The 25229-nt window shown below is 41.7% G+C and overlaps 1 protein-coding gene across 4 annotated transcripts in view; it reads right to left on the bottom strand.

Moving 5' to 3' along the window:
- The window catches only part of sobpa (sine oculis binding protein homolog (Drosophila) a), a 321657-nt gene that overhangs the window by 93903 nt on the left and 202525 nt on the right, over window positions 1-25229 (bottom strand). For all 4 annotated transcript variants that reach the window (XM_078542519.1, XM_078542518.1, XM_078542517.1 and 1 more), the window contains exons 4-5: window positions 25071-25222; window positions 13392-13457 (exon numbers count right to left, since the gene is read on the bottom strand). In XM_078542519.1, coding sequence (XP_078398645.1) covers window positions 13392-13457; window positions 25071-25222 — 218 coding nt within the window. The remainder of the gene's footprint in view (window positions 1-13391; window positions 13458-25070; window positions 25223-25229) is intronic.

Here is a 25229-nt window from a genome sequence, read left to right as displayed (position 1 = left end):
CCAGGCAATAGTCTTCTCCCACAAGAGAGAATCTAACCATCGCCCCTTGACATTCAATAGCATTACCATTGCTGAATCCCCCACTATCAAAATCCTGGGCGTTACCATTGACCAGAAACTGAACTGGATGCGCCATATAAACACCGTGGCTACAACAGCAGGTGAGAGGCTAGGACTCCCCAAAGCCTGTCCACCATCTACAAGGCACAAGTCAGGAGTGTGAAGGAAAACTCTCCACTTGCCTGGATGAGTGCAGCTCCAACAACACTCCAGAACATTGACACCATCCAAGACAAAGCAGCTTGCCTGATTGGCACTCCAAACATTCACTCCCTCCCATCAATGCACAGTGGCACTAATGTGTACCATCTACAAGGTGCACTGCGGGAACTCACCAAGCCTCCTTTGACAGCATCTTCCATCGAGGAGGACAAGGGCAGCAGACACATGGGAATGCCACCACCTGAAGTTCCCCTCCAAGCCACTCACCATCCTGACTTGGAAATATATCGCTGTTACTTCCCTGTCGCTGGGTCAAAATCCTGGAACTCCCTCCGTAACAGCACTGTGGGTGTACCTACTCCACAAGGACTGCAGTGGTTAAGAAGGCAGCTTACCACTGCCTTCTCAAGGGCAGTTAGGGCAATAAATGCTGGCCTAGTCAGCGATGCCCACATTCCATGAATGAATATAAAAAAAGATTGACTGTTAGAAAATGGCTAGTGGGGAAACTGGAAATGGAGCAATGGTGTAATCTTCAAAGAGAAAACATAAATACAACAGAAACATCAACTGCATGATGCCGGTGGTAAAAGGACTATGCAAGTTACAGAGGGAAGCACCAATACACTTTAACACAGACTGGGAAACTGCAAGCCTACATCCCACAACCTCTGATAGTGTCTCTGCTATATTGCAAGTGTCCAATTAGAGATTATGTTATTGTGTAAATTCATTCATCTCAAGGCAGAGTTGAGATTAGGAGGAACTTTGTTTCCTCACAACGTTTTAGAATGTAGAGCAGATTCCCAGCTAATGAAGCTAATGCTTGCATCAGTTATAAAGTGTCAGTTCTGTGATGGTTCAGATGATTAGTTGAGCCATACGCTACAGGAAGGCCCCAGCTTTGATTCCTGGTCTGTCCTGAGTTTATTGGGGTCAGTCAGGCCAATGATATAACTCAATTCAGAAAGGACCTGTAAGGCGTGATTTATGAATTCAAGAAGTATAGTTCAATTGTGTTCAATGCCCTGGGAGAAGGAGGTGAAATCAGCTAATGTGCTTCAACCTTTTATCAGGGTTTGGGTAGTGGAAATTTCTAACTTTCTCTCCCCAGAAAGCTGTTGAGCCTGTGTCAATTGAAAATTTCAAAACTGCAAGCGATTGATTTTTGTTAGGTAAGGGGTTAAGGTTTACGGAGCCAAGCTGGGTAAATGAAGTTGAAATAAAGATCATCCATGACCTAATTGAATGGCAGATCTAATTGAATGGCAGAACAGGCTTTAAGGGCTGGATGACCTCCTTCTGCTCTTATGATGCAACAAGCCGTGCGTGTGAATGTTGGGTTAGGATGGGTTCAAGCTCAGCTGCAATGCATTGTGGTTATAAAGCCTGCCGTCGACACTCACTGCCTCAGTACATATTTGAAAAATGACTAGAAAGTGATCAGCATTGATGGCTGTCTGCACACAAGCTGCCTGCGCTCAAATTCTTCTTCCCAATCTTCACTTTATCCGCTCTGACAAGAACACAGTTTTTGACCTAGCAAGACCCAAGGGGCAGGGAAACGGAACAAATGACTAAAATGGGAGAAGTAACACAATAAGAAAGAAAGGAGAGAAACTGTGTGCTGCACAGAACAAATGGAGGAATGTTTTTAAAAACATTTCATTATTGTAGCTGATTTGTTGAGCAAACTGGTATGCTCAAAACTGTCACAACGCTTATCAGCCATATAAAAACATGCAGCAGCTAGACAGGATTACACAGACAAATAAATAAATGGGTAGGTGCAGAACCAAAAATAAACTCAAGAGGAAACAGACCTTCTCTTCAAAATAGAGAGAGCATAAAGACTGGAAATGTTATATTGTTAAGCAATGGAGGCAATGGTCGGAATTCTTTATGGACTGTGTTGGGTGGTGTCTGGATATTACAGTCAGGTTATTTGTTAGTAAAAGTAACTTTTAATGTTTCCTTAAAAGAGGAGTGGATACACAAGAACAAGTTAGAACATTTTTTGTGCCGTTTAACCTTTTGGAATCCCGAGATTCATGTGGATGATGGTGTGAAATATTAAGGCCGATCACCCTCTCTCTACACATTGCTGGACCAATTAGTGTGAAACACAGCAGGAGCTGAGTATCTGAACTTTATACAATCATAGAAACTTAAAGGAGGAGGCCATGCGGCCCATCTTGCATGTGTTGGCTCTTTGAAAGAATACTTTGCTTCAGCCTAATTTAAATTGAGGAGCTATGTGGGTACATTTTGCGGTGCACTTATGCCCACAGCCATGAAGAGAGGGGTTGTATTCTGGGCCTTAAAGGGTCAGCCAGAAAAGTTTATTCGGCTGACAGTGAGGCAAAATTGTTACTTCAACAACATCTGATGAATAACAGTAGATTTTTAAAATTCAAGCATTTACGGAAGAAACTATAGTGTGCACATTGGTAGCTTTGCATTTACCTGAAGGCTGCGTCTCATGAATGAGTGCTGTGCCATGGTTGCAATCACAACATCACCCAAGCAGCAGTCTAGCCACTCTTGCATTGGATGGAGTTGGCAATAGTGTGGCAAATATGGGCCAGGCAACAACAATTTGACTTATATAATGCTTTTAATGTAGCAAAAACATCCCAAAGTGCTTTAACAAAATCGAACACCCACCCACATTTTATCTTGGGCTGCAACTGGCGAGATATTTGATCGCAGAGGCTTCTGACATTCATCTGCATGTAATTGCCATTGCTGCGCCCTCTTCAGACAAAGTCAGGTATAGACACCGGAAAAGCCATGGCAGAGTTTTGTGAACAGCATGGGCTGAAATTTTCCTGCGTCGGGTGGGCTCAGCGGGTGCGGTCCCAATTAAGGCCCGCCCAGCATAATGCGCGAGCAGTAGCGCTGAGCGCTACCTATGCAGGCGGGGAGAGGAGGGAGAGGTGGGTCCAGCCTCAGGGAGATTGAAGTGCTTTTAAAAAAAAATAAATAATTGCAATAAAAATGTAATGAAACATGTCCCCTCATATGACTGTGACGCAGGCAAGGCTGGCATTTATTAGCCATTTCTAGTTGCCTAACGTTTGATACAAATGATGCAGGACAGTTTAGAGTATCTACATTGGTTGTGTGTGTTAAGATTTTTTTGATCGCTGAGTTTTCTTTCACTCTGAGAATACCGCATCTCCAAAAGAGTGGATTTACTGACAATATCTAAGGCACGTGCGAGCAATGCGATGAGTGACAGAACATTTGATCAGTAACAATGTCTTGAGGCATTCTTTTATGTTAAAAGGGTTACATTTAAGAAGAACCATTGTTCAACCTGCTTAAATTTGCCACCAAGTATCATGTGGTTGCAAGCCTCAGAGTTAATTGTTCTCTTTCCTCTTCATAATGTTTCTAAGTTTGCGATGGGCAGGACTTCTTCCGATCACTACATGTTTTTTATTCATGGGATGTGGGCGTGCTAGCTGGGCCAGCATTCATTGCCCATACCGAATTGCCATCGAGAAGGTGGTGGTGAGCTGCCTTCTTGAACCACTGCAGTCCATGTGGTGTAGGGACACCCACAGTGCTGTCGGGAAGGGAATTCCAGGATTTTGACCCAGCAACAGTGAAGGAACGGCGATATATTTCCAAGTCAGGATGGTGAGCAACTTGGAGGGGAACTTCTAGGTGGTGGTGTTCCTATCTCTGCTGTCCTTGTCCTTCTAGATGGTAGTGGTCATAGGTTTGGAAGGTGCTGTCAAAGGAGCCTTGGTGAATTCCTGCAGTGCATCTTGTAGATGGTACACACTGCTGCTACTGTGTGTCAGTGGTAGAGGGAGTACATGTTAGTGGATGTGGTGCCAATCAAGCGGGCTGCTTTGTCCTGAATGGTGTCAAGGTTCTTGAGTGTTATGGGAGCTGCATTCACCCAGGGAAGTGGGGAGTATTCCATCACACTCCTGACTTGTGCCTTGTAGATGGTGGACAGACTTTGGGGAGTAAGGAGGTGGGTTACTTGTCGCATGATTTCTAACCTCTGACCTGCTCTTGTAGCCACAGTATTTATATGCTACTCCAGTTCAGTTTCTGGTCAATGGTAACCCCCAGAATATTGATGGTGGGGGATTCATTGATAGTAATGCCATTGAACATCAAGGGGTGATGGTTGGATTCTCTCTTGTTGGAGATAGTCATTGCCTGGCACTTGTGTGGCATGAATGTTACTTGCCACTTGTCAGCATCAGTGGTTGAGGGAGTGAATGTTTGTGCATGCGGTGTCAATCAAGTGGGCTGCTTTGTCCTGGCTGGTGTCAATCTTCTTGAGTGTTGTTGGAGCTGCACTCATCCAGGCAAGTGGGGAGTATTCCATCACACTCCTGACTTGTGCCTTGTAGATGGTGGACAGACTTTGGGGAGTCAGGAGGTGAGTTGCTCGCCGTAGCATTCCTAGCCTCTGACCTGCTCTTGTAGCCATAGTATTTATATGGCTAGTCCAGTTCAGTTTCTGGTCAATGGTAACCCCCAGGATGTTGATAGTGGGGGATTCAGTGATGGTAATGCCATTGAATGTCAAGGGGAGATTGTTGAATTCTCTCTTGTTGGAGATGGTCATTGCCTGGCACTTGTGTGACGCGAATGTTACTTGCCACTTGTCAGCCCAAGCCTGGATATTGTCCAGGTCTTGCTGCATTTGGACATGGACTGCTTGAGTACCTGAGGAGCCGTGAATGGTGTTGAACATTGTGCAATCATCAGCGAATATCCCACTTCTGACCTTATGATGGAAAGAAGGTCGTTGATGAAGGTCATTGATGAAGATGGTTGGGCAGAGGACACTACCCTGAGGAAATTTATGTTTAATAAAACTGTTTTTAAATCATAACTACGGGGCTGCCATTTTAAAAAAATTCTCAAGTGCCAATTCCATTTCATTTGCAGTTAAGTGACATTTTGAGAGTCATAGGAATCAATTTTGAAAAGTTTCTTCCCACTTCAAAAGTGGAAAAGCAATACAGCCTTTTCTCCAGCAGCTCCCAAATATCACTAATTTACCCACATTTAATTCGAGTGGTTAAATGATATCCAGTAAAGTGTAGCATCCACACTTAAGATGTGGTCCATTGCCATACACTAATCAGTCATCATTGTCCTTACTCCATGTGTAGTGCCAAAGGGCTGAAGTTTCCCTGCCCGCTGGTGTCAGGCATGTTTGGCGGCGTGAGCTGACAATAGGGTAAGAAGGCCGAAAATCAGTTTTGTGACATTGTGAAACCAGTTTGCAATCGTCCGCTCTGCCCTTCAATGGCGGGCCGCGTTTCTTGCCGTCGGACACCGGGAGCTTTACTGTAATATATCTGCATATCGTTGTATGCTCAGTTCGCCCGGATCATCTGCGCACACGCCAATGTGTTTCACAACCGTACATTAGCGACGTGCACCTGGCGAGCTGCACCTTGTTTGGGACTTTGAGGTTTGTTTGCCTGTTTTGCTTCGGGCAGCACTCGAGGCATCAGCACCAGGCTTCACAGACAGCACCACATCAATTTTAGGGGGGCACTCATGGGCAGGTCTCTACCTACCAGTCTAGCCATAAGGCAGGGGTAGCTTTTCATTGGCTGCAGGGGTTGGGCTGTACTGGGGAAGAGGGGGGCGGTATCCCAGGGTGTGTGCGGGGACACATATGGATCTGTGCAAGTGGCCTCAAGATGGTGAGGGCTGAGGAGGCAGGCTCCAGAGGAGATGAGGCCAGATGGAGATGTGAGCGTGTGTGTGAGAGAGTGAGTGGTGATGACCCTCGAGCTGGCACTGATCACCGCTGCAGCCGCCTCCCAAGCTGGAGTGGTGAGATTGTTGGATCTCCTGCAGCCAGGGCGGGGGTGGAGGACATCACGGCAGGCCTCCGAAAGGCATTCCAGTGACTGGTCACTGAACCATTTTTGACTTTCAGGGCCATGTCTTCACAGGAGCAGTCCTGAGCTGCAAGTATTGAGAACTGTGTGGGCAGCTACTGTTTGGATATGGCACCCAGAGTGAGGAAATGGTGAGGTTTTGGTGTGGCGGGCAATTCAGAGGCCACCTGCCAGCAAGACAGTGTGTTTCCTGTGGCTGCATGGTTAGTGAGGCGGGTTTGGGACGTTAGGGTCTGAAAAGCCGCCATTGCAGCTGGTGGGTATAACGTATAACTTTTTCACCAGCCCACTACTGCACTTAGTGCAAATCTGGACGATTCCACCCAAAATGTAGTTTATAGGTGAAGACCAGGGGATAATTTGACCATGGCAGCTAGTTGTTATTCAGTCCTCATTTTCATATTTTTTTATTATAAGCTCTCGTATCCATATTTTTCACGGAAATTGCCTAGAATTTCAGGCTCAAGGGGCCAAATTACCTACTCCTGCTCCTTGTTCGCAGAAAGCAATTACACTTCCTTGCTAATTATGGCACTACAGTGACTCCACTGTAGCAAGAATGTAATTACACAGTGATACATTTACATGAGCAGTTTCCATTATAAATGTGCAGACGTGAATTTTGAATAGGAAAAATTGAGAGGAAGTGAGCATAGGCATGTTTTTAATAGATTAATAGCTCACTTTCTGAAAAAAGAGGCATTTTGTTGAAGTTAGCTGCCCAGCATTGTTTGAAATTTAAACCAGGCAGCTTGACTCTGATTAGACCCTGAGGAATGAACCAGAAAACGGCTGTCACTTATTTTGTTTAGTTGAAACAGGCTGAATGTTAACTGTCAGTCACCATCAACTGGTGCATTCTCCATGGCAATGCCTTTACCAGAGTCCACTTGCCAACCAATCAGTACTCTCTTCTCATATGTATAAATTTGCTGTTTCCCCTTACAATGTATTCTTGCAAATTGTCCTGATGAGTGCAAGACGAAAAGCTTGGTCAAAATGTCTCTTTCTTCAGCAATACACAAGTTCTGTACTACCAAACGACTGGTTGATTTTCTATGGTATTGCACCTGGGGAATCAGGATCCGATGTGGTCTTCAGGTGAGGCAGGATCAGATGCTGGAGGATAAGTGAACTAGATTGTGTAGGTGTAATTCAATCTGTGTTTTAAAGTCACAAATTCTGTCCTTATTTGTATACCTCCATTATAATTTTTTTATATGTTCACCTTTATAATGCAAATTGTCTATGCATGATAATTACACCTTCCTCTCTCTCTCATTCCACCTTCCCATTCTCTCCCTGAAGCTCTTATGTTGGATGAATCAATTTAATTTTCATAAAAATATTTTTATATTTAGTTTAAAGTATTTTTAGAATATTAGAGATATTAGTTAAGAAAAAAACAATAACATTTCACAATGCATGCTCAGGGAATTCAAAGCACCCAAGTGCCAGCTTGTGCAATTAGCAAAGTGAATTAACTTGGCAAAGACCACAATAAATGTGGACATAGGAATCTATAAGAGAAAATAATGAGACCTAACATATTGCAAAAAATTGACACCCCAAGGTCCGGTGATGCAGATGTGTGTGTGCAGATTAAGGTTTTTAAATTGTATTTAGATATAGCTGGGTCAGTCCCTACCAACGTTACATCAACAAGGGATTGAAAATAAATTTTAAAATGGAAGTGAGTTAGAACCACATCTAAATCAAAATTATGAAAATTTTGGTTTACTCCAAGATTTACATTAATAGTCTCACACTGTTTGTCAAGAATATTAAGGAGTTTACTTTACATAATATATTAACATTGCTGATAATATCACACTTTGTTTAAATGATGAGTATACAACAGATTGATGATATGATTTAGATCAACTAATCTGATGGGATAAGCAATGAATTTTAATACAAGTAAATGTAATGTGAAGGACAGGAACAGAAAATATGTGCATGCAATGGAGGATGTTCATCAGCAAAGGCGAAACAGGGGAAGTGTTTGGATGTTCTTGCTGTCCGTTTACTTGTAAAGTCACTGTGAAGCTGCTATCAACAAGGCTAGTGAACTATGAATATACAGCTGAAGAACATTTCATTATAAGTTAAAGCAAGTTATTCAAATACTGAGCGACATTTGGATACTGTACACAGCTTTGACACTTTTCCATCAAAAGGTCATTGATATTCTGCAATGGTCTGAGGGAGGAGCAATAAGGAGACCCGGACCTTGGAGCTTGAGTTACATGGAGAGCTTAAGAGAAAAGAATTCATTTCACAAAAAGGAAAAAAGACACTGATTCAAGGTTTGTAAATGCTGCAAGCCAAAGGCAATGGAAATATAAAGTCCATTTAATTTCAACTGTGATGCAAGGACAGAGAACAGAAATGGTGTGCATTTTGGCTGTTGCTCCAGATTCAAGCCCATTACTTCTATTGCTCTTTCTTTTCTATTTCTTTACCCCTCTGGGGCCCTTTTCTCCTCTACATTTCCTGTTAGTAAGTGATGCCTCCTTTCTTTCTTCCCTTTTGGGTATTTTGCACCTCCAAATCCCTACCCTAACCCTTACTACTCTCTACGGCCATCCCATGCTTGATCCCAGCCCTTGGGCAAGCCCACATCTTCCCTCTCTTGGCATTCTCAAATATAGGATCATCAAGGCATTCAACTGCTGTCTCCAATGAAGCAGCAACCCCAGCTGCTCAATTCTTTACTCTTAACAACCTTCCCATCCCGGACAAATGCTGGGGCGGATCTCACAAACCTCCTTCCCATCTCAGTTAACCCGCCCACTACTTCCCCCCTTAGACTCTCCCAGCTGGTTGACAATCACCATCCCTCTCCATATTTCCCTTGAGAATGTAGTTCACTCACAAATAAGGACCCTGCCATCCACTACCTTATTGTGACAGAAACTTGGATCACGGGTACAATCTCCTTCTTTGAGAACCTCACTCTGTTCCATCCCTCTCATCTGTCCTTTAAAATCCACTTTCTTCATTGCCATTCCAAGTCCCATCCTGAGTTTTTCATGGAGATATACTTAATCCTTTCCTCCCTCAGCCTCTGAACTGTGTGACAGCTGAGCCTTGGTGATTGCAGCCACCATCTCAATGCACTTTGCCCTTTCTCCCCAGAGTTTACTGCTCTCCTGTCCTCCCTTAACTTACCACTCCAATTATACCCTCCTAACCACATTCACTGCTGTACCATTTCGCCTTTGGCCCCTGTCATAAATGTAATGTAATGGGTTAATAGAATAGTTATGGTAATGGGTGATGTAGACCATGATGTAACAGTAACATCAACAGTCATGTGCTAGACACTCGGGAGAAAGGATTTCATAGTCTGTACTCATGAGAGGCACACGCACTTTGCAACCTATCATATATATTGTAAATAAACCATTTGAAGTAACTACCAGATTAAGAATACTGTCTCTCTAGATAAAATAGGCCATGGACACCAGATCCAGCAACCATGCCACCAGTATATGAAACAATAAAGTCCATTCCCTTGATGCTGATTCCATCCCCCTCCACAACCAATATTTCAGGCTGAAACAGACCAATCATAACCTCAGCATCTTATCTGACCCTGAGTAGTGCTTCTGAGCCTACATCTTGTCTGACACAATAACTGTTTATTCCACCTCTGTAGCATTGCCAGGATCTGACTCTGCTCAGCTCATTTGTTGCTGAAACCCTCATCCATGCTTTAGTTAACTTCAGACTCGACAATATTTCAATGCTCTCCTGCAAGAGAGTTCCCACCCTCTACCGTCTATAAATTTGTGCTCTTCCGAAACCCTGCAACATATATCCTAATCCACATGAAGTCACACTCATATATCACCCCTGACCTATGCTGGGAAAGTGTAATTGATGTAGTGCAGCCATTATCAGAATGAATAGCTCAGAGGGCTGAAAGCCTTATTCCTGCTGCTAATACTTATGCTTCTTGGTGACACCCGGTTTACCAACGCCTCAAATTTAACATTTTACCTTGTGTTGAAATTCCTCCATGGTTTTTCTCATTCCTGTATACTTGTTAAACATTACACTCCTTAGAGAACTCTGTATTCCCCCTGGCATCTTACGCATTTCCGCTCCCTTTCTCCTACCATTGGTAACCATGTGAAGGCCTTACAGTCAGAAATTGTCACAATCAACTTCTTTGCCTCTCTTTCTTCCTTTAAGATCCTCTTTAAAACTTTCACCAAGCTTTTAGATACCCCTGTATTACCTCTTCCTCTGGCTCAGTGTCAATTTTTGTTTGATTATGCTCTTGTGAAGCACCTTGAGACGTTTTCCTACATGGAAAGGTGCTATATAAATGCAAGTTGTTATTGTTGTAATAAGTCTCAAGCAAGACTAAAGAGGAGAAACAACTGTCCACTTGACAGAGAGCAAACAAGAACCTGTAGCAGGTAATGTACCACTCATAAGCTCCTTCAATAAAATAACTGGATGAAGGATTGAAGGTTCTAGGTATGTATGGACAGAGACAATCAAAAATTTCATACAGCATAATGGTTCCTGTGCTGCTGTATTGGTGGAGGTGGTGGGGGGAGGGGATGCAGACGGTGGGGGCAAAAGGAGTAGAATGTCAACCCTGAACAGCATTATGATAAAAATGGATAGATATTGTCGAGTTTTGCTCGATTACCCATGGAGATCAGGCAGCATTTATGTACAATTTTCCCTCAGGAGATTAAAAGGGTTTGGTAGATTCTATGGTAAAGGCACATTGTGCACCAGCTTGAGAGTGGACGCCAAGTGGCTGATTTTCTGTCCAAGCATTCTCACAATCCTATGCTTAATATACATCATTTATAATCCTGCTCTTTTATAGTCTTATTATAGAAAATATCTTACTTAGAGCTTTGTAAACAGGGTGAGCGACAAGGAAATGTAGCCAATTGAAGCTGTTGGGCTGATATGGCTTCGACTCCTCACGCACTCAGATTACTATGGAGACATGACAGGCGGAAACTAGCCATTTTGCAATGGGGGGTGGGGGGGTGCTGAGATGGCAGGTGAGGGTAACGAAAGGAGAATGCTGCCCAAACATTAATTTCACCCTCTTACCAGCTGCTCCAAGTGATATTTGCAGAAACCTTTGAGCTGGTTACCTCCCCAAACCTCTGGAACAGTTGGAGAAACTACAGAGCGATTAGCCACGAATCACCCAAATAAAAGAGGACACTTTGAATCCAGTGAGGTCTTTCTGCGCCCAAACAGTTAATCTGCGTTTTTCCCTGAACAGCTGCTGGGTGGGTTTGCAAGTTTCAAAGGATAAATCTCTCTTTAAAAAAAAGACATGTATATTTAAATCTGTTGTGGGTGGCAGCATCATGCCGATGCTACAGCTGTGGACAAGAACATCTTAAAATATAATTACAGTAAAAGGTTTGAAGAGTCACAGAGCAGAACATCGGATGAAAAATTTGTTTTAAAAAAGAAATCTCAATTTCTTACCCCGACCTTGCATGTTAATTTTGAGTGAAGACCAGAAGATGGGAGTCGCATGAGGGGAGACTCATCAGTGACACGCTCATTAGCATGTTCACTTAGCTGACATTTGCACTTGTTCCTATAATCATTTCACCTAATCCCTGTTGAGCCCCTCTCATCATCCGGAAGATCACTGGTTAGCTGCCTCATTCACATAAGGCACGCACATAATTATACTCATTCCATTTTGCAGTCCATAAATATGACGACTTCCTGGCTCTTTGCCACCAATTTCATCTGCACTAAATAAGCCAGAATGTCGCAGAAAAAGGAGGAGGGGGTGGGGGGGGTGGAAGAGTCAAAATTTGGATTTAAAACAGTGTCAGAAGGCTGGGGGGGAAAAAAAAACAAGCACCATCTTTCCACTGACATACATTTCCAAACAGTTTTTTGTGCTTAAGACCAAATAAATAATAAAGCATTAACAATAAGTTAGATTTTAAATCATCATTTTTTTTCCTTTCGCTTGCTACTTTGACCGCTTGTCAACCACTGTCAACCATCAGTGTTACTCCATGATCAGTCAGCCGGAAAACGGGGAGGGTGGTGGAAGGAAGGTAGCTTTCATGTAAAAAATGTGACAACTAACACTAGCTCTCTTCCCCCATCTCCCCTCCCATACAGGAAATGTCCCACTGCAAGACTTGCCATCCAGCCTTGGCAGCTCTCAAAACTCAGTGGTGTGTGAATTCAGTTGTCCCTGTCAGTAAATAAAGATACACAAGTAATAATGTTGGACAAAGCCCTTTTCAGAGGGTCTCACAGTCAGAACTGCTTAGAGTTTACAACTGATTACACTACATCAAACAGGAGTGACATTCTCTGATGCATTAATGAAAGGTTTACCAAAAACCTAACTTAAAAAGTACCATAAAGCACCTGAGCATATTCGGAAATCAATAGGAGTGCAAATGAAGTATTATCATTAGTTATCGGCATCAATCAAGTTGTGTGAGAGAGGGAACGAATTGATATGCAAGATTAGACCCAGTGGCTACCTGCCTTATGACAGTTCTAGTACCTAGTGTTGAGGAGGGAAGGGCAAAATGAAGGAAGGTAAAGACACCAAAACTATATGATGTAGAAGTCCCATTAAAAAGGCCAACTCAGTCTGAACTTTCCCCCAATTCAGTTCATAGACTGTACTTTGTAACTATTAAATCAATTGGATGCTGAAAAAAGGGACCATATTTTTTTCTTTCTCAATTACCTTTCCTTTGTTCCCTTCTTTTCCTGAGTGACTTATTCTCCTCTGGTTTCCACAGGTACCAGCTGCATTCTGGTATCTCATCCACGTATGTCTGCATTGGGTGTGGCAGGCGAGACAATTAATGTTGGGGGCATCACAGCCAAGGCTGGTTCCATCCTCATCTGACCATCACCGCTTATCAGTGATCACTGAACACTGAGATCCTGGCTGACTCTAACCTCACTCCAGCAGAAGGGCCCTGGGTGCATACACCTCCAACTCAGATGGATACAGCTAACTCAATACAGGCCAGGGATCACACCTGGAAGTTAAGTTCAGCTACAAGCCACGTGGTGCATTTGTCATCCCTCAGGCTGGAGTTAACCATTTTCATAGAGAATCACAGATATTTCAGTTTAGGCAGAGGCCATGTTTTAAGGCCTTGTTTTGAGAACATTCCGTACAAGGATTTTTTCACATTAATGACTAGGTTAACGAATGTTCAGTCACATTTTTAAACACAACACTATTTCTATATTATGAAAGTGATCATTGAATATCACCTGTTGAACACGATGGGACCCAGGGCTACTTTCAAACGGCCAACCTTCCGCAGTAAATGGCATACTCTGGCCGCATCACATGAAATGATATAAATACAAGGTAAAAATACAGAAACTTTATCAAACGTTCACAAATACAACATTCACTTGTAACTGTTAAATATGAAGAAAAAAAAGCCCCACGTGCCCTGACATCACCAATTCACAGCTGACCTGGAGCATGTGTTCAGCTGGCTAATCTATTCAATGGTGAAAGCTGGAGATTCTGTCTCTTTACATACACAGAGGAGTAGTACTTACACCAATTCATTTCTTCATTGTGAAAGCTTGCAAATTCTTGACAAATTTAATACTGAACCTTTTTTTTGCTGCTGCAATAACACATTGCATAGCATAGAAAACTTGTGATAAAAGGTGTATCTCTCGATCTACGTGTGTTTAGAAAATTGCTTTTATTCACGACAACTAAGGCCACAGCAGCTGTTATAAAGGTGCTTACACCTCATGGGATCTTTTCTTAGCAAGTTAAGATAGGGTTTTGTACTCTTACCTCAATGGTGATCTAGTTTCATGGCAAAGGGCTTTTTTTCCCCAAAATGGGATCTCACTGGACTCCAGAAAAGTCAAAGTTTGGGAGTAAATGCAAGAACTGTGGTTTGTCTGTTCCTCATACCCTCGTATTTAACCTTTTGTTTACCCACTCAAAGCTTTAAAAAAAAAATTTTTAATCCTCCTGCAACGCATTTGCTGCCCACCTGACAAAATTGCTAACTTGAAAGCAGTGATCGGGATATGGGAATCAAGGAGATAAATACACTTTTGGCCTCTTCTGTTCATTTTAACTGACACTGATTTTTCTTTTAGGGGGTTAAAAAAATGTAGCAAAAATATACAGCCAAAGGGGAAAAAAAATACAGCAAAAAAAAATACACAATGTGTGCTATTCTAGTTTACGTTAGTATGTAATATACATAGTTCTTAAAAAAAACCCTTTTTTAGCTAGTAACATTTTATCTCTCCAACTTCGCACCTCACAGCGCTTCCTTCTAGTGCTGAGAATGGGACAGGCTTAACCCGTCACATTTACAAGAATTCTGGCAGCTGCACATTCGGGTGTATGATGTGCCTTTCTAGGTAATGTTCCTGCTTCAGTCCATTACCGCAAGGGTGTCCCATTCAGTGATCTGATGGAAAACCATTAAGCTGAAAATCTGCAAATTAGGTGAATTTCAGGAGAAACTTTTCCACAGTGTGTGCACAATGCATAGGCCTGTCGACGGTTATTGTGAAATTAATAACTAAATATATGCTCTGTGCACGGTTACAAACCTGCAGCCCTATTTCCAAGCACACAGGTATCCTAATTTTGATAATGACTGAGTATAAAGTACTGGCGCCTTACTTTTACCCAGCCTCAGAAATGTGGCGGCGGTCACCAGTCAGCACAGTCACCAATGGCCTTTACAGTCATGTGCTCTGTTCACCGTCTGAAATAAAATCTGAATTAATAAAAGTGTTGGCTTATAATTGTAGGGCCAGCTGAAAACTTCTTGCACACCAGGAGAAGGAGAGCACTGTGAATTAAAACTCACTGTTCAGTAAAGTTACCAGTGCCAGTGAGGGGAGAGGCACAGATACTGAGACAGAATTTGGCACAACAGAAGACCTGGGACAGAAACATACAAAGTAAATTTTGGATATATTAGTCCCAGGCCCTAAAAAAATATATACTTTAAGAAAATATTCCCATTCTTACAGTATCGGTTAATGGGATTCCAATTCTGGACAGGAGTGGCCGATTCCTTGATGGTTACGGGTTGGCATATTTGGTATACATACACCTGGAGGCAAATTATAAGGTTGTAATCTCACCACCCGGTCTGTACACTAACTCCCATCATTTGAACCTCAAAATTAGGCTTACAAGCTTCTCAAATCAAAATGAGATTACAGGTGTTTTAAAACAAAAAAGTGACTCAGACCTCAAGATATGCGACGCAAAGTTGATGGGATGGGGTGGTGTGATTTGGTTTCAAATGTTTTTGTGCTCCTTGCTGATGGAAATTATTAGTGTGGATGTCACGTCCCATCCAGTCTGTGTGGATGTGTGATGACATTGTGTTAAAAGTCCATCCAATGATAATTAACAGGCTGACTGAAAATAACATGGTCAATATGAATTAGAATGTTTAGATCACAAATAATAAAATGACTGGCTCTGAATATACTCCAGGAAAAGCTTTCCATCCTAGATGACATTTATTTTTGGGGCTATGTGGTGTAAGCAGTAGAGCACTGGGGGTATAAAGAATACAAATAAATGCAGGTAAATACAGCGGCCACGGAGCTGGACATCGGCAGCAGGAGGTTCAGTGACCCAACCTCATTCTCACTGATGCTCTCAATCCAACTTTACCTAGACATACTCCAGTTTCAGGACACCCTGGTTGTGTGGGAGCAGGTAGGAATTGAGTGCAAGTATGGAAAAATGAAAAAAAAAAGACAGGCATGCCAAGAGGGAAAGATAGAGAGACAGGCAGAGAAAAAGATGCAGAGGAAGCTGGGGGCAGAAACAGGAGGAGAGAGGGAGAGAGACAAACAGACATACAAAGAGAGTGACACACACACAGGAAGATATACAGAAGACAGAAAGCAAGATGGAGAGAGGAAAAGAAAAGGGTGACAGAGGACAGAGAGAGAGAGAGAGCGAGCGAGCGCGAGAGAGAGAAAGAGAAAAAGAGAGAGAAAGAGAAAGACAACAAAGAGAGACAGACACAGAAAGAGAATGTTGCACACAGACGCAGATGGACAGAGAGGGATAAGGAGAGTGAGCGGGGGGAATAACAAGGACAGGGCAGCAGACAGATGAGAGAGGACAGACAGAGGGACTAAAGGTTAAATTATTGTTGCAATCACCCTCTTCCAAACAAAACAATAGAGTGGGAGCAATTATGGAACAAATAACAAGCCAAGCCTGGTTCTCTAATGTCTCTAAGATGCAATGTAACCTTTAATATTAGTTTAAATAGTTGGATTTTAAAATGATCAGCAATTATTTAGCACTGTATAATATCATCCAATGGTCTCGTATTTGAAGTCAATAAAACTAAGAAGTCACCGACATTATCTGAACTATTTTTATTTTGGCTTTTAAAATTAACATCGTAATATTTGTATAGAGCAGAACTGAACATTTATACTGAATGGGGGACTGCAATTTTTCAATAGACGATAGAAATTTATCAGGAGGTTTGACTGCTTTTAAACAAAAGGAGATCTTAGTGATTTTCATAAGCAATTGATCTTTGACAGTTGTGAACCACAGTCCTTCAGACCTCAACTTGACTTTTAGCAATGTGAAATTATGCTATTTTAGTGACCTGATGAACTAACTTGAATGAAATGGGCCATCTAAAAATTCTGTAACCAACACTGAAAAGCTCCAATTTTAAATTACTATCCAACTAAATAGTTCAAACTCTGAGTGCACGACCGCTGTTGCTGGGTTTCTACGTCAACAGCGACATGCCAGATAGGAAACAGAGACCTTCTCTTTAACTCTTTGAGGACTGCAGTAACATTTCTGCACCAATGGAAACAATTAGGAAAAAAAAAACTCAAGGTTGCAATATCTTGGTTTACCTTGGATTAAGAAAACATTCTACAGTTGCGAACATTTTTCCAATTCACTGCATTAGAAATTTACAGAATTTTTTGGGGAGGATGGTAAGATGCTGTAAAACACAAAAGCTAATTGGATTTTGTAAACGGCAAAGGATACTCAGTACTCAAAGGGTTAAAATTTGCAGAGAAGATGCAGTCATCTGTAGAAGTACAACATTTCAACCAAGAGAATTTGTTAACAGTTAAAACAACAGTATGGTAAATTATCAGGCTCTAATTTCTGATTCCCTTTACAGCAATGACAGATGTTCCTAACTAAAACTACTGAGCCCTAACCAATACAAGACGGACTAACATCCTGTTTTCCATTAGGATCAACTCTTAGAATCCTGTGAGTTCACTCGTTCAGTCAGGATCAGGTTCACTGGCTCCTGGTGAGTTTACTCATTGCTCTGTTATGACATAGTCATGTCAATCTTCAATCATCTGGCTTTCGCTTGGCTAAACTTGCCTTGGGAATATTTTCCAGCTGATTAAAACCCAATTTTTTTTCCCCCACAAGTTGGTCCCATTTCCAAACAGGGAGAAGACATCAATAGGATTTAATAGTTTAGTTTTTGAAAAATAAAAAAAAAATTTTAAATGTAGGCGAGATAAAATTAAAGTCAAACTAGAAGACGGAAAGTTAAGATAGTCTGAATCGGTCAGGCCACACCTTGAGAACCATGCCCAATATTCTGGTCAATGACTCAAAGAGACTCCATCCAAACATTAGAGGCAGCACAGGAAAGAGTTACAAGACTGATTCCCAGTATTAAAGAAGTGCAGAAGAGGAAAAGATATTAAGTTATATAAAATTACAATTTATGGAAAAGTTAGATCCATTAAGCTAAATTGTGAAAAAAGAGGAGGGGACACAGTCGAAACTTACAAAAGGACAATTTAGGACTGACGTCCGGAAGTTTGACTTTATACAACGAACAATCAATAGATTGAATGGACCTTCCAGGTGACGCAGTACAGGCAAAACCTGAGTGTCATTTACAAAACAATTGGATATTACAATGTGAGGGGCCATTGAGTGTTTCTGGATGGATGAACTAAGATCATTTAAACAGCCTTCGCCATCCATTTTAATTTTTTGAAATGAGAAATAATTTTTTTTTAAACTTCGATATTGTGCTGAATAGTGCCTATCTACATAGTTTTGTAATAATCTTAAATGACACTTCTGAAATGCAAGTAGCCTCATTACTGGAACAGTATGGCATATTTCAGCATCCCAGTGTGTGAGCTTAGAAATTCAACAAGAAAGAGCAATATTTCCCTGTACATGTTTGCTGGTTAACAGCGATTAATTACTTGAATGCCACTACCTTGTTTTTAAGAGCATCAACTCACTTCCAATCACCCATTTCATTTTTTTTTTGTAAGGTTTTGTTTTTTTTTAAAAAAAACTAGTTATGGATTCAAGCCTTCAGCAGAAAAGACCCATTTCTGAGGAAACTATTGGTTATTTGGAACATGCTGATGGTAACATCGACCGACTTTAGTCTAGCTGCGCAAATATTTGAGTAGCTGGCTGAGTAGGTTCATTGGTTTTATGGTGCTCTCCATATCAACATTATTATAGAAGAAAACCTCTTCCGACATCTCATGTTATTTGCATCCCAGTGCTAAGCAGTCAATATCCAATTTAAAAACACCACAAGTAATCCATTTGATGATTAAGCCGGGAACATGATATCTTAACTCTTTTTTTATATTAAAACTAAACTCGAAAACTGTGCACATTTTGACATAGCAAAACATCAGGGATAAAAATGTGTTTATCATGCAGTGTTAACCTTTTAGGGACCAAGTGAATAGATAGTTCTCTGACTGAAAAAGCAGAATATAGGAACTGTATTAAACTACAGGACATCAAGTGAAAATAAATACTGAAGCTGTAAAGAATTCACTGCACTGATTCATTATCGTTTTTCAAAAAACTTCCACTTAAATTGCGAAATCATCTTGTTGCATTTCTTATTCCATTTTTAAAAAATATCTTTTGATAGGAACTTTGTTTAAAGTTCTGTAATTGCAGGCTGCTTTCCGTCATAAAGCAATCAGCCTTTTTTTAAATTGCAATAACATAGAAATAAACACACAAGCTTGAAAATCATGGAAATCCCATGAAACTGAATAGACAGAGTTAAGCAATGTTGACTTCAGGATTTTCTTCCCACCCAAAATCCAAGCTGCGGCAGCCACTGAAGAATAGGGGTTGGGGTGAGGCGCTGGGGGAGAATTCTTCTGTGCACTTGAAAGGGTTTCTGATTTTGCTAACCCTGAGCGCACAGAGGAAACCTTAGTCTGAGGTTTGTGTTGGAAAAGTTAACAAAGACTGAAAACCTGACATGGTGTGGGGTCAGGCAGGGTTCAATCGCTATTCCAGCCGCTGTGTTTTGTTTCTTTACCACCAACAATTGAAATGTCTGTGTTATAGGCACACTTGTGCCCAAGTTTAAAACAAGACTCGTGGTACGACGTGACGCTTAATACAATGCACCGTACTTTAAATTTGTAAAATACTTGTCTATTGAACTCCAAGAAACTGTGCAATCAGCTGAAAAAAGTCCTGCACTGGATTGTTTCTTTTATTACTCATTCATGGGATGTGGGCCAGCATTTATTGCCCATCCCTAGTTGCCCTTAAGAAGGTGGTGGTGAGCTGCCTTCTTGAACCGCTACAGTCCATGTGGTATAGGTACATCCACGGTGCTGTTAGAAAGAGAGTTCCAGGATTTTGACCCAGTGACAGTGAAGGAACGGCGATATATTTCCAAGTCAGGATGGTGAGTGACTTGGAGGGGAACTTCCAGGTGGTGGTGTTCCTATCTCTGCTGCCCTTGTTCTTCTACATGGTAGTGGTCATGGGTTTGGAAGGTGCTGTCAAAGGAGCCTTGGTGAATTCCTGCAGTGCATCTTATAGATGGTACACACTGCTGCTACTGTGCATCAGTGGTGGAGGGAGTGAATGTTAGTGGATGTGGTGCCAATCAAGCGGGCTGCTTTGTCCTGAATGGTGTCAAGCTTCTTGAGTGTTATGGGAGTTGCATTCACCCAGGAAAGTGGGGATATTTCATCACACTCCTGACTTGTGCCTTGTAGATGATGGACAGACTTTGGGGAGTCAGGAGGCGGGTCACTTGTCGCATGATTTCTAACCTCTGACCTGCTCTTGTAGCCACAGTATTTAAATGCTAATCTAGTTCAGTTTCTGGTCAATGGTAACCCCCAGAATGTTGATGGTGGGGGATTCATTGATGGTAATGCCATTGAACATCAAGGGGGGATGGCTGGATTCTCTCTTGTTGGAGATGGTCATTGCCTGGCACTTGTGTGACATGAATGTTACTTGCCACTTGTCAGCCCAAGCCTGGATATTGTCCAGGTCTTGCTGCATTTGGACATGGACTGCTTCAGTGTCTGAGGAGTCGCGAATGGTGCTGAACATTGTGCAATCATCAGCGAACATCCCCACTTCTGACCTTATGATGGAAGGAAGGTCATTGATGAAGCAGCTGAAGATGGTTGGGTCGAGGACACTGCCCTGAGGAACTCCTGCAGTGATGCCCTGGAGCTGAGATGACTGACCTCCAACAACCACAACCTGAACAACGGACAGATTTAGTGAGGTGCAGATGTGCGCATGGGTTGATTTGATTTCTTTTTCTACAGTTTCTAAATAACTCATTAAAATTATATTTTAGCTGGCAAAGCACTCAAGTCTGGTTATAATATCGCTGCCTTTCCACAGCGAGTTTGACAAGGCCAGCCTGCAGGGGGAACATCTATACAGTTTTAAGTGGAGTATTGGTTAAGATTCCTCTGGCTCGGCCCAGACATATTCTGCTCAGGCAGAAGGTGAAGCGATGCAGATTTTAGGCAGAAGGCTGGGGGAGAGAGAATGTCCGATAGGCCTCGACTGAGAAACAACCTGAAACATGGCCTGCCAGTAAGGTACTAATCTCGAGAACAAATAAACAAACTGACTATAGTATGGCCAAGAGAGGGAGAGAGAAAGAGAAGCCGAGCCTGCTGCGTAACTAGGAAATAATAGCGCAGGCGAGAGGTGCCAGCAATGGTCCCTTTAGCTCATTCGACACCAGAACATTGCCCAGCATTTCCGTAAGAATTAAATGGCAGTGATTTCCACCCCAGTGCGCAGTTTTTTTTAAAAACAAACCTATCAAAAATAAAACAAGATAGCAGATGCTGGAGTTATTTTAATTAATTAAAATCATGTGACTAATTGGTCTCTGCTGGTAACTGCTTCCTTAACACTAATGGGCAACTGTGTTAAATGCAGCTCGGCGGCTATACATACAATCCTAGCATTACAACAGCTGTGCTCAAAGCAGCAACAGCAGTGCCCAAGCCCACACCTGTCTACATTACGGTATTTATGGCTACCTACCGTGAGGCTTCTCACGGCTTCTAGCTGCAAGGGCAATCTTCAAAATCCTATTTTCTTTCAACAAAACCACCCACAAACCATCATTCGAGGGCTAGAGGCCACTTAATTTCATTTTCTACTGCTAATGTCTGCATTAAACTGATTGACCACAAAAATCGCATCCAGTTAACACAAATGCAACAGCTTCAATATTTTCAGTAACTTGATCCCAGGTTTTTTTCTTAAAGTTGCACAACTATGGTTAATGTTGCTGCTTACATGGACTTGGGTAAATAACGTTTTGATTATTCTTGACTTAAACAAGATCGAGAGTTACAAATCACAGGGAAAACAAGCCATTCACCGGTTTCCCTTTCTTTTTACTTATCCATTTACATTATCACTTCCCACTGACTTCAATAGGATGTGGTCTCTGATCCATTTTGCTCCACTGATTCTAATAGTGCCAGTGGGGGATATTCAAAGGCATGAACAAGACATCAAAGTACACTTGTAGTATTGTTTCAGAACTGTATAAAAAAGCTGCATCTTTTGTAATGAGGCTGTTTTACTTGTAGCTGCATGAAGGGGTGGGGAGAGGAACAGATGTAAGCAAACACGGAATGAGAGGTTGTGATGCAGCAAAGAATCATAGAAGGCTATATGACCCATGCATCCGTGTTCCTGCTATTTCCCCACTTCCTTTTAGTATTTCTTCCCTTTCAAGCAAATTCTAATTCCCTTTCACACTAACTGATGTGTCCAACAGTGTCATTGCTGCCATAACATCCATTGCGCTAAAAGTACCCATGACTTTTATGCTGATCCGCTGCTTACATTTATATACCTCACCCCTGAGGTTTGCACGCTACATTTTAATGAATTTCAAAACACTTGTAGAAGATACAGACTGATGTTCCTATGTTTGATTCTAATTGGTTCTTGATATCTACTTTACTTAAAGAAATAAAATCGTAGAATAGAGTAAAATGACATTTCTGATCTGATCTCCAGTAGGGACTTAACGCGTCAACACATTGTACAATAGAATGATATAACCCAGGAGGTGGCCATTCAGCCCACTGTGACTGCACCAGCTCTTTGGAAGAGCTATCTAATTAGCCCCATTATTCCTGCTCTTTCACTGTAGCCCTGCAACTCAATCAGCCCTATGAAAGCTCACAACATATCGAATTAACGGTAGTGTTTACAGCACAGTGTGGGAAAAGCAGAAACACTGCCATGCATGTTATTGAAAAGAAATGTGCTATGTAAACGAGCAGCAGCTCCTGCTGCACTGCCCACGCAGCCTGGCCTGCTCTCAGACATTGGCTCCTCTGTTAGTATGTGAACATGTCACTCAGCTTGAAAATATAGCAATCAGATAAGAACTTTGCAGTGCCAGATCTTCCCCAGTACCTATGGCGGTGAATATGTTTTTAAAGTTTATAATGAGTGTTTAAAAGAATTAAAGACTGCAAATTAGAATCTTAAAAATTCAGCTCAAACAGAACTGGGTGGCTCAACTGAACTAAGCCAAGCTAAGTGTTGTCGAGTCTGATTTCCACAAGCTACTGGAGTCATTTCATTGTTAGGATGTGATCCTAACTTACCTCTAAGTCAGTAGGATATTATTTGCCAACTCATTTTGGAATGACCTAGCCCAATAAATGCAGAATGGCTTTATTTTGCAGTTCAGAGAAATAAATGTCTTTTCCGTAATGTGGCCTTCTTAAAGTGATCATTTTCAGTCAGGTTGCGCTAAGTGCTGTGATACACTAATGAGAGAAAAAACAGATATGTGCCAAACGCCTCAACTACTTACTTAAGAAGCACTGCACTCTACTTCACTGATATCACTCCCATTCAGTAACAGTATCAGGTCACAAGAAGAATTCCCTGAAGCTAAAAGTATTACAGGCCACCTCACTCTTTTTACAATGACAGCTTCCACATTCTTTGAAACAATATACAAACAATGAAAATAGCAAGATACAGGGTGCATGCATTGAAGTAAGAAAACATTTACATGACAATGTTGTGTCATCATTTTAAAAGGAAACTGCAGATTATATTTTCCAGTTCAGCAGTGAACAGTCAAAAAGCCCCAGAACAAAGGATTCACACTTCCATCACAGGCACTGACAGATATATCTGAGAGCAAAGAACCACTGTTAAAGCACTATTGCAAACCAAGGCAAACTCCTTTTAGCAAGGTATTGGCTGAGCCAGCAGACTGTTCACTAACTGAAAGATAAAAATCCCTCCTCTTCTCCTGTTGATAGACCCAGCATCTGAACATTTTTCCATAACCTACAGCCGCAATTTCCACCTAAAACAACATTTGTCACTTAAAGTTTAACAGCAAGCAGTTGACTGTCATAGCAATCTGATGTTTAAAAACAAAATCCTGATTGAGCTCGGTTTTGTTTCTGCAGTACTGGCATCTTGGGTCTACCAGTTTGGTTACTGTACCAAACAGAGGCTCATTGATGGTCATGGGGATGTCAATTTAACCTGTTTTAACCCAACAATCGTGAGGGAGTGGTGAAATCAGAACTCCTACTTATTGCCATTTCACTTTTTTTTGTGAGATTGCACAAATGCCACATTTAATATGAGGTCGCTGCACAATTATTGCTTTCTGGAAATCCTCACGCGCGGAATGAAAAACTAGAATCAATAACCTACTTAAAGCATTACCTCCACTGTACATTAACCTTTAAAAATAAACAGCATGTTTTCTCCCTCTCTTTTCTAAATTAAATCGCACACAAAGATAATGCCAATATTTCCTCACAGGCTTCTCTGGAACCATGAAAGATAATTTCATTTCTTGAAGCTAGCAGCTCATTGAGCAGGGTAGTTTGCACAGATACTAATGAACACAAGATTGATTCTCCGATGCTTATCAGACTCTGAAGTGTGAATTCACGAATTGACATTTAACTCCTTTGAGCAATGAGTATCCTTTACAACTTCGCAAATTTCTTTATACAAATGATTGTCAAATTCCAATTCTAAATTAAGCAAAATTTCAGCAATGTATAGAACCATAAAATACTCCTTCATTCACAGCACTCATTCACCCAAAGTGAAACACTGGACAGCTTGCTAGCTCAGCTAATCTGATGCTTGCCTGCCAAGTGGGTGATAATGGTGTCGAAAGCCCCAGAGCTTGCTGTCCCCATTAACAGGCAGAGCTTTTCCCCTTTGTGAGCCAAGCTTTGCCAGGTAGGAGGAGCAAGGAGTTTGAGAATGGAGAGGATGGGTAAAAATTCACTTTGTCCACCTTAGCCTTTCCAAACCAGCTCGCACCAATCAAACCCTTCAAGATTGGAGGAGAGTGCATGGTGGTAAGGAAGCACCATCAATAGAATGGGAGGGCAGAAAGAAATAGCAGAAAACGTGGAAATCAAAATATATAAAACTTTAAAATCTAGTGCAGAATTACTGTTGCAGTCCTCAAAGGGTTGATTATGGTTATGATGGATACATTTTGCATTCCTCTTATTTTAAAACAATTGATGAACTATGGATTGTCTGAGAATTGTGTGGTGTGAATTCCAATTGTTGCTACTGTCTCTCTGCTCAAATGTATGGCCTCTTACCTTATTACGCTTGAAATAAGCCCGCCTGCAAGCTGCAAAGCATTTTTCACTGCAGAAACTTTTCACTTCACTTCCCATACTAAGGGAGTAACGCTTAATCCCCAGCTTCTGGCACCAAGCACAAACTATCTGCACGTTTATCATTTCATCATCTGAAAC

The sequence above is a fragment of the Cetorhinus maximus genome, chromosome 5, assembly GCF_964194155.1.
Source record: "Cetorhinus maximus chromosome 5, sCetMax3.hap1.1, whole genome shotgun sequence".
Classification (NCBI taxonomy): Eukaryota; Metazoa; Chordata; class Chondrichthyes; order Lamniformes; family Cetorhinidae; genus Cetorhinus; species Cetorhinus maximus.
This window is presented reverse-complemented; position numbering and strand designations above follow the sequence as displayed.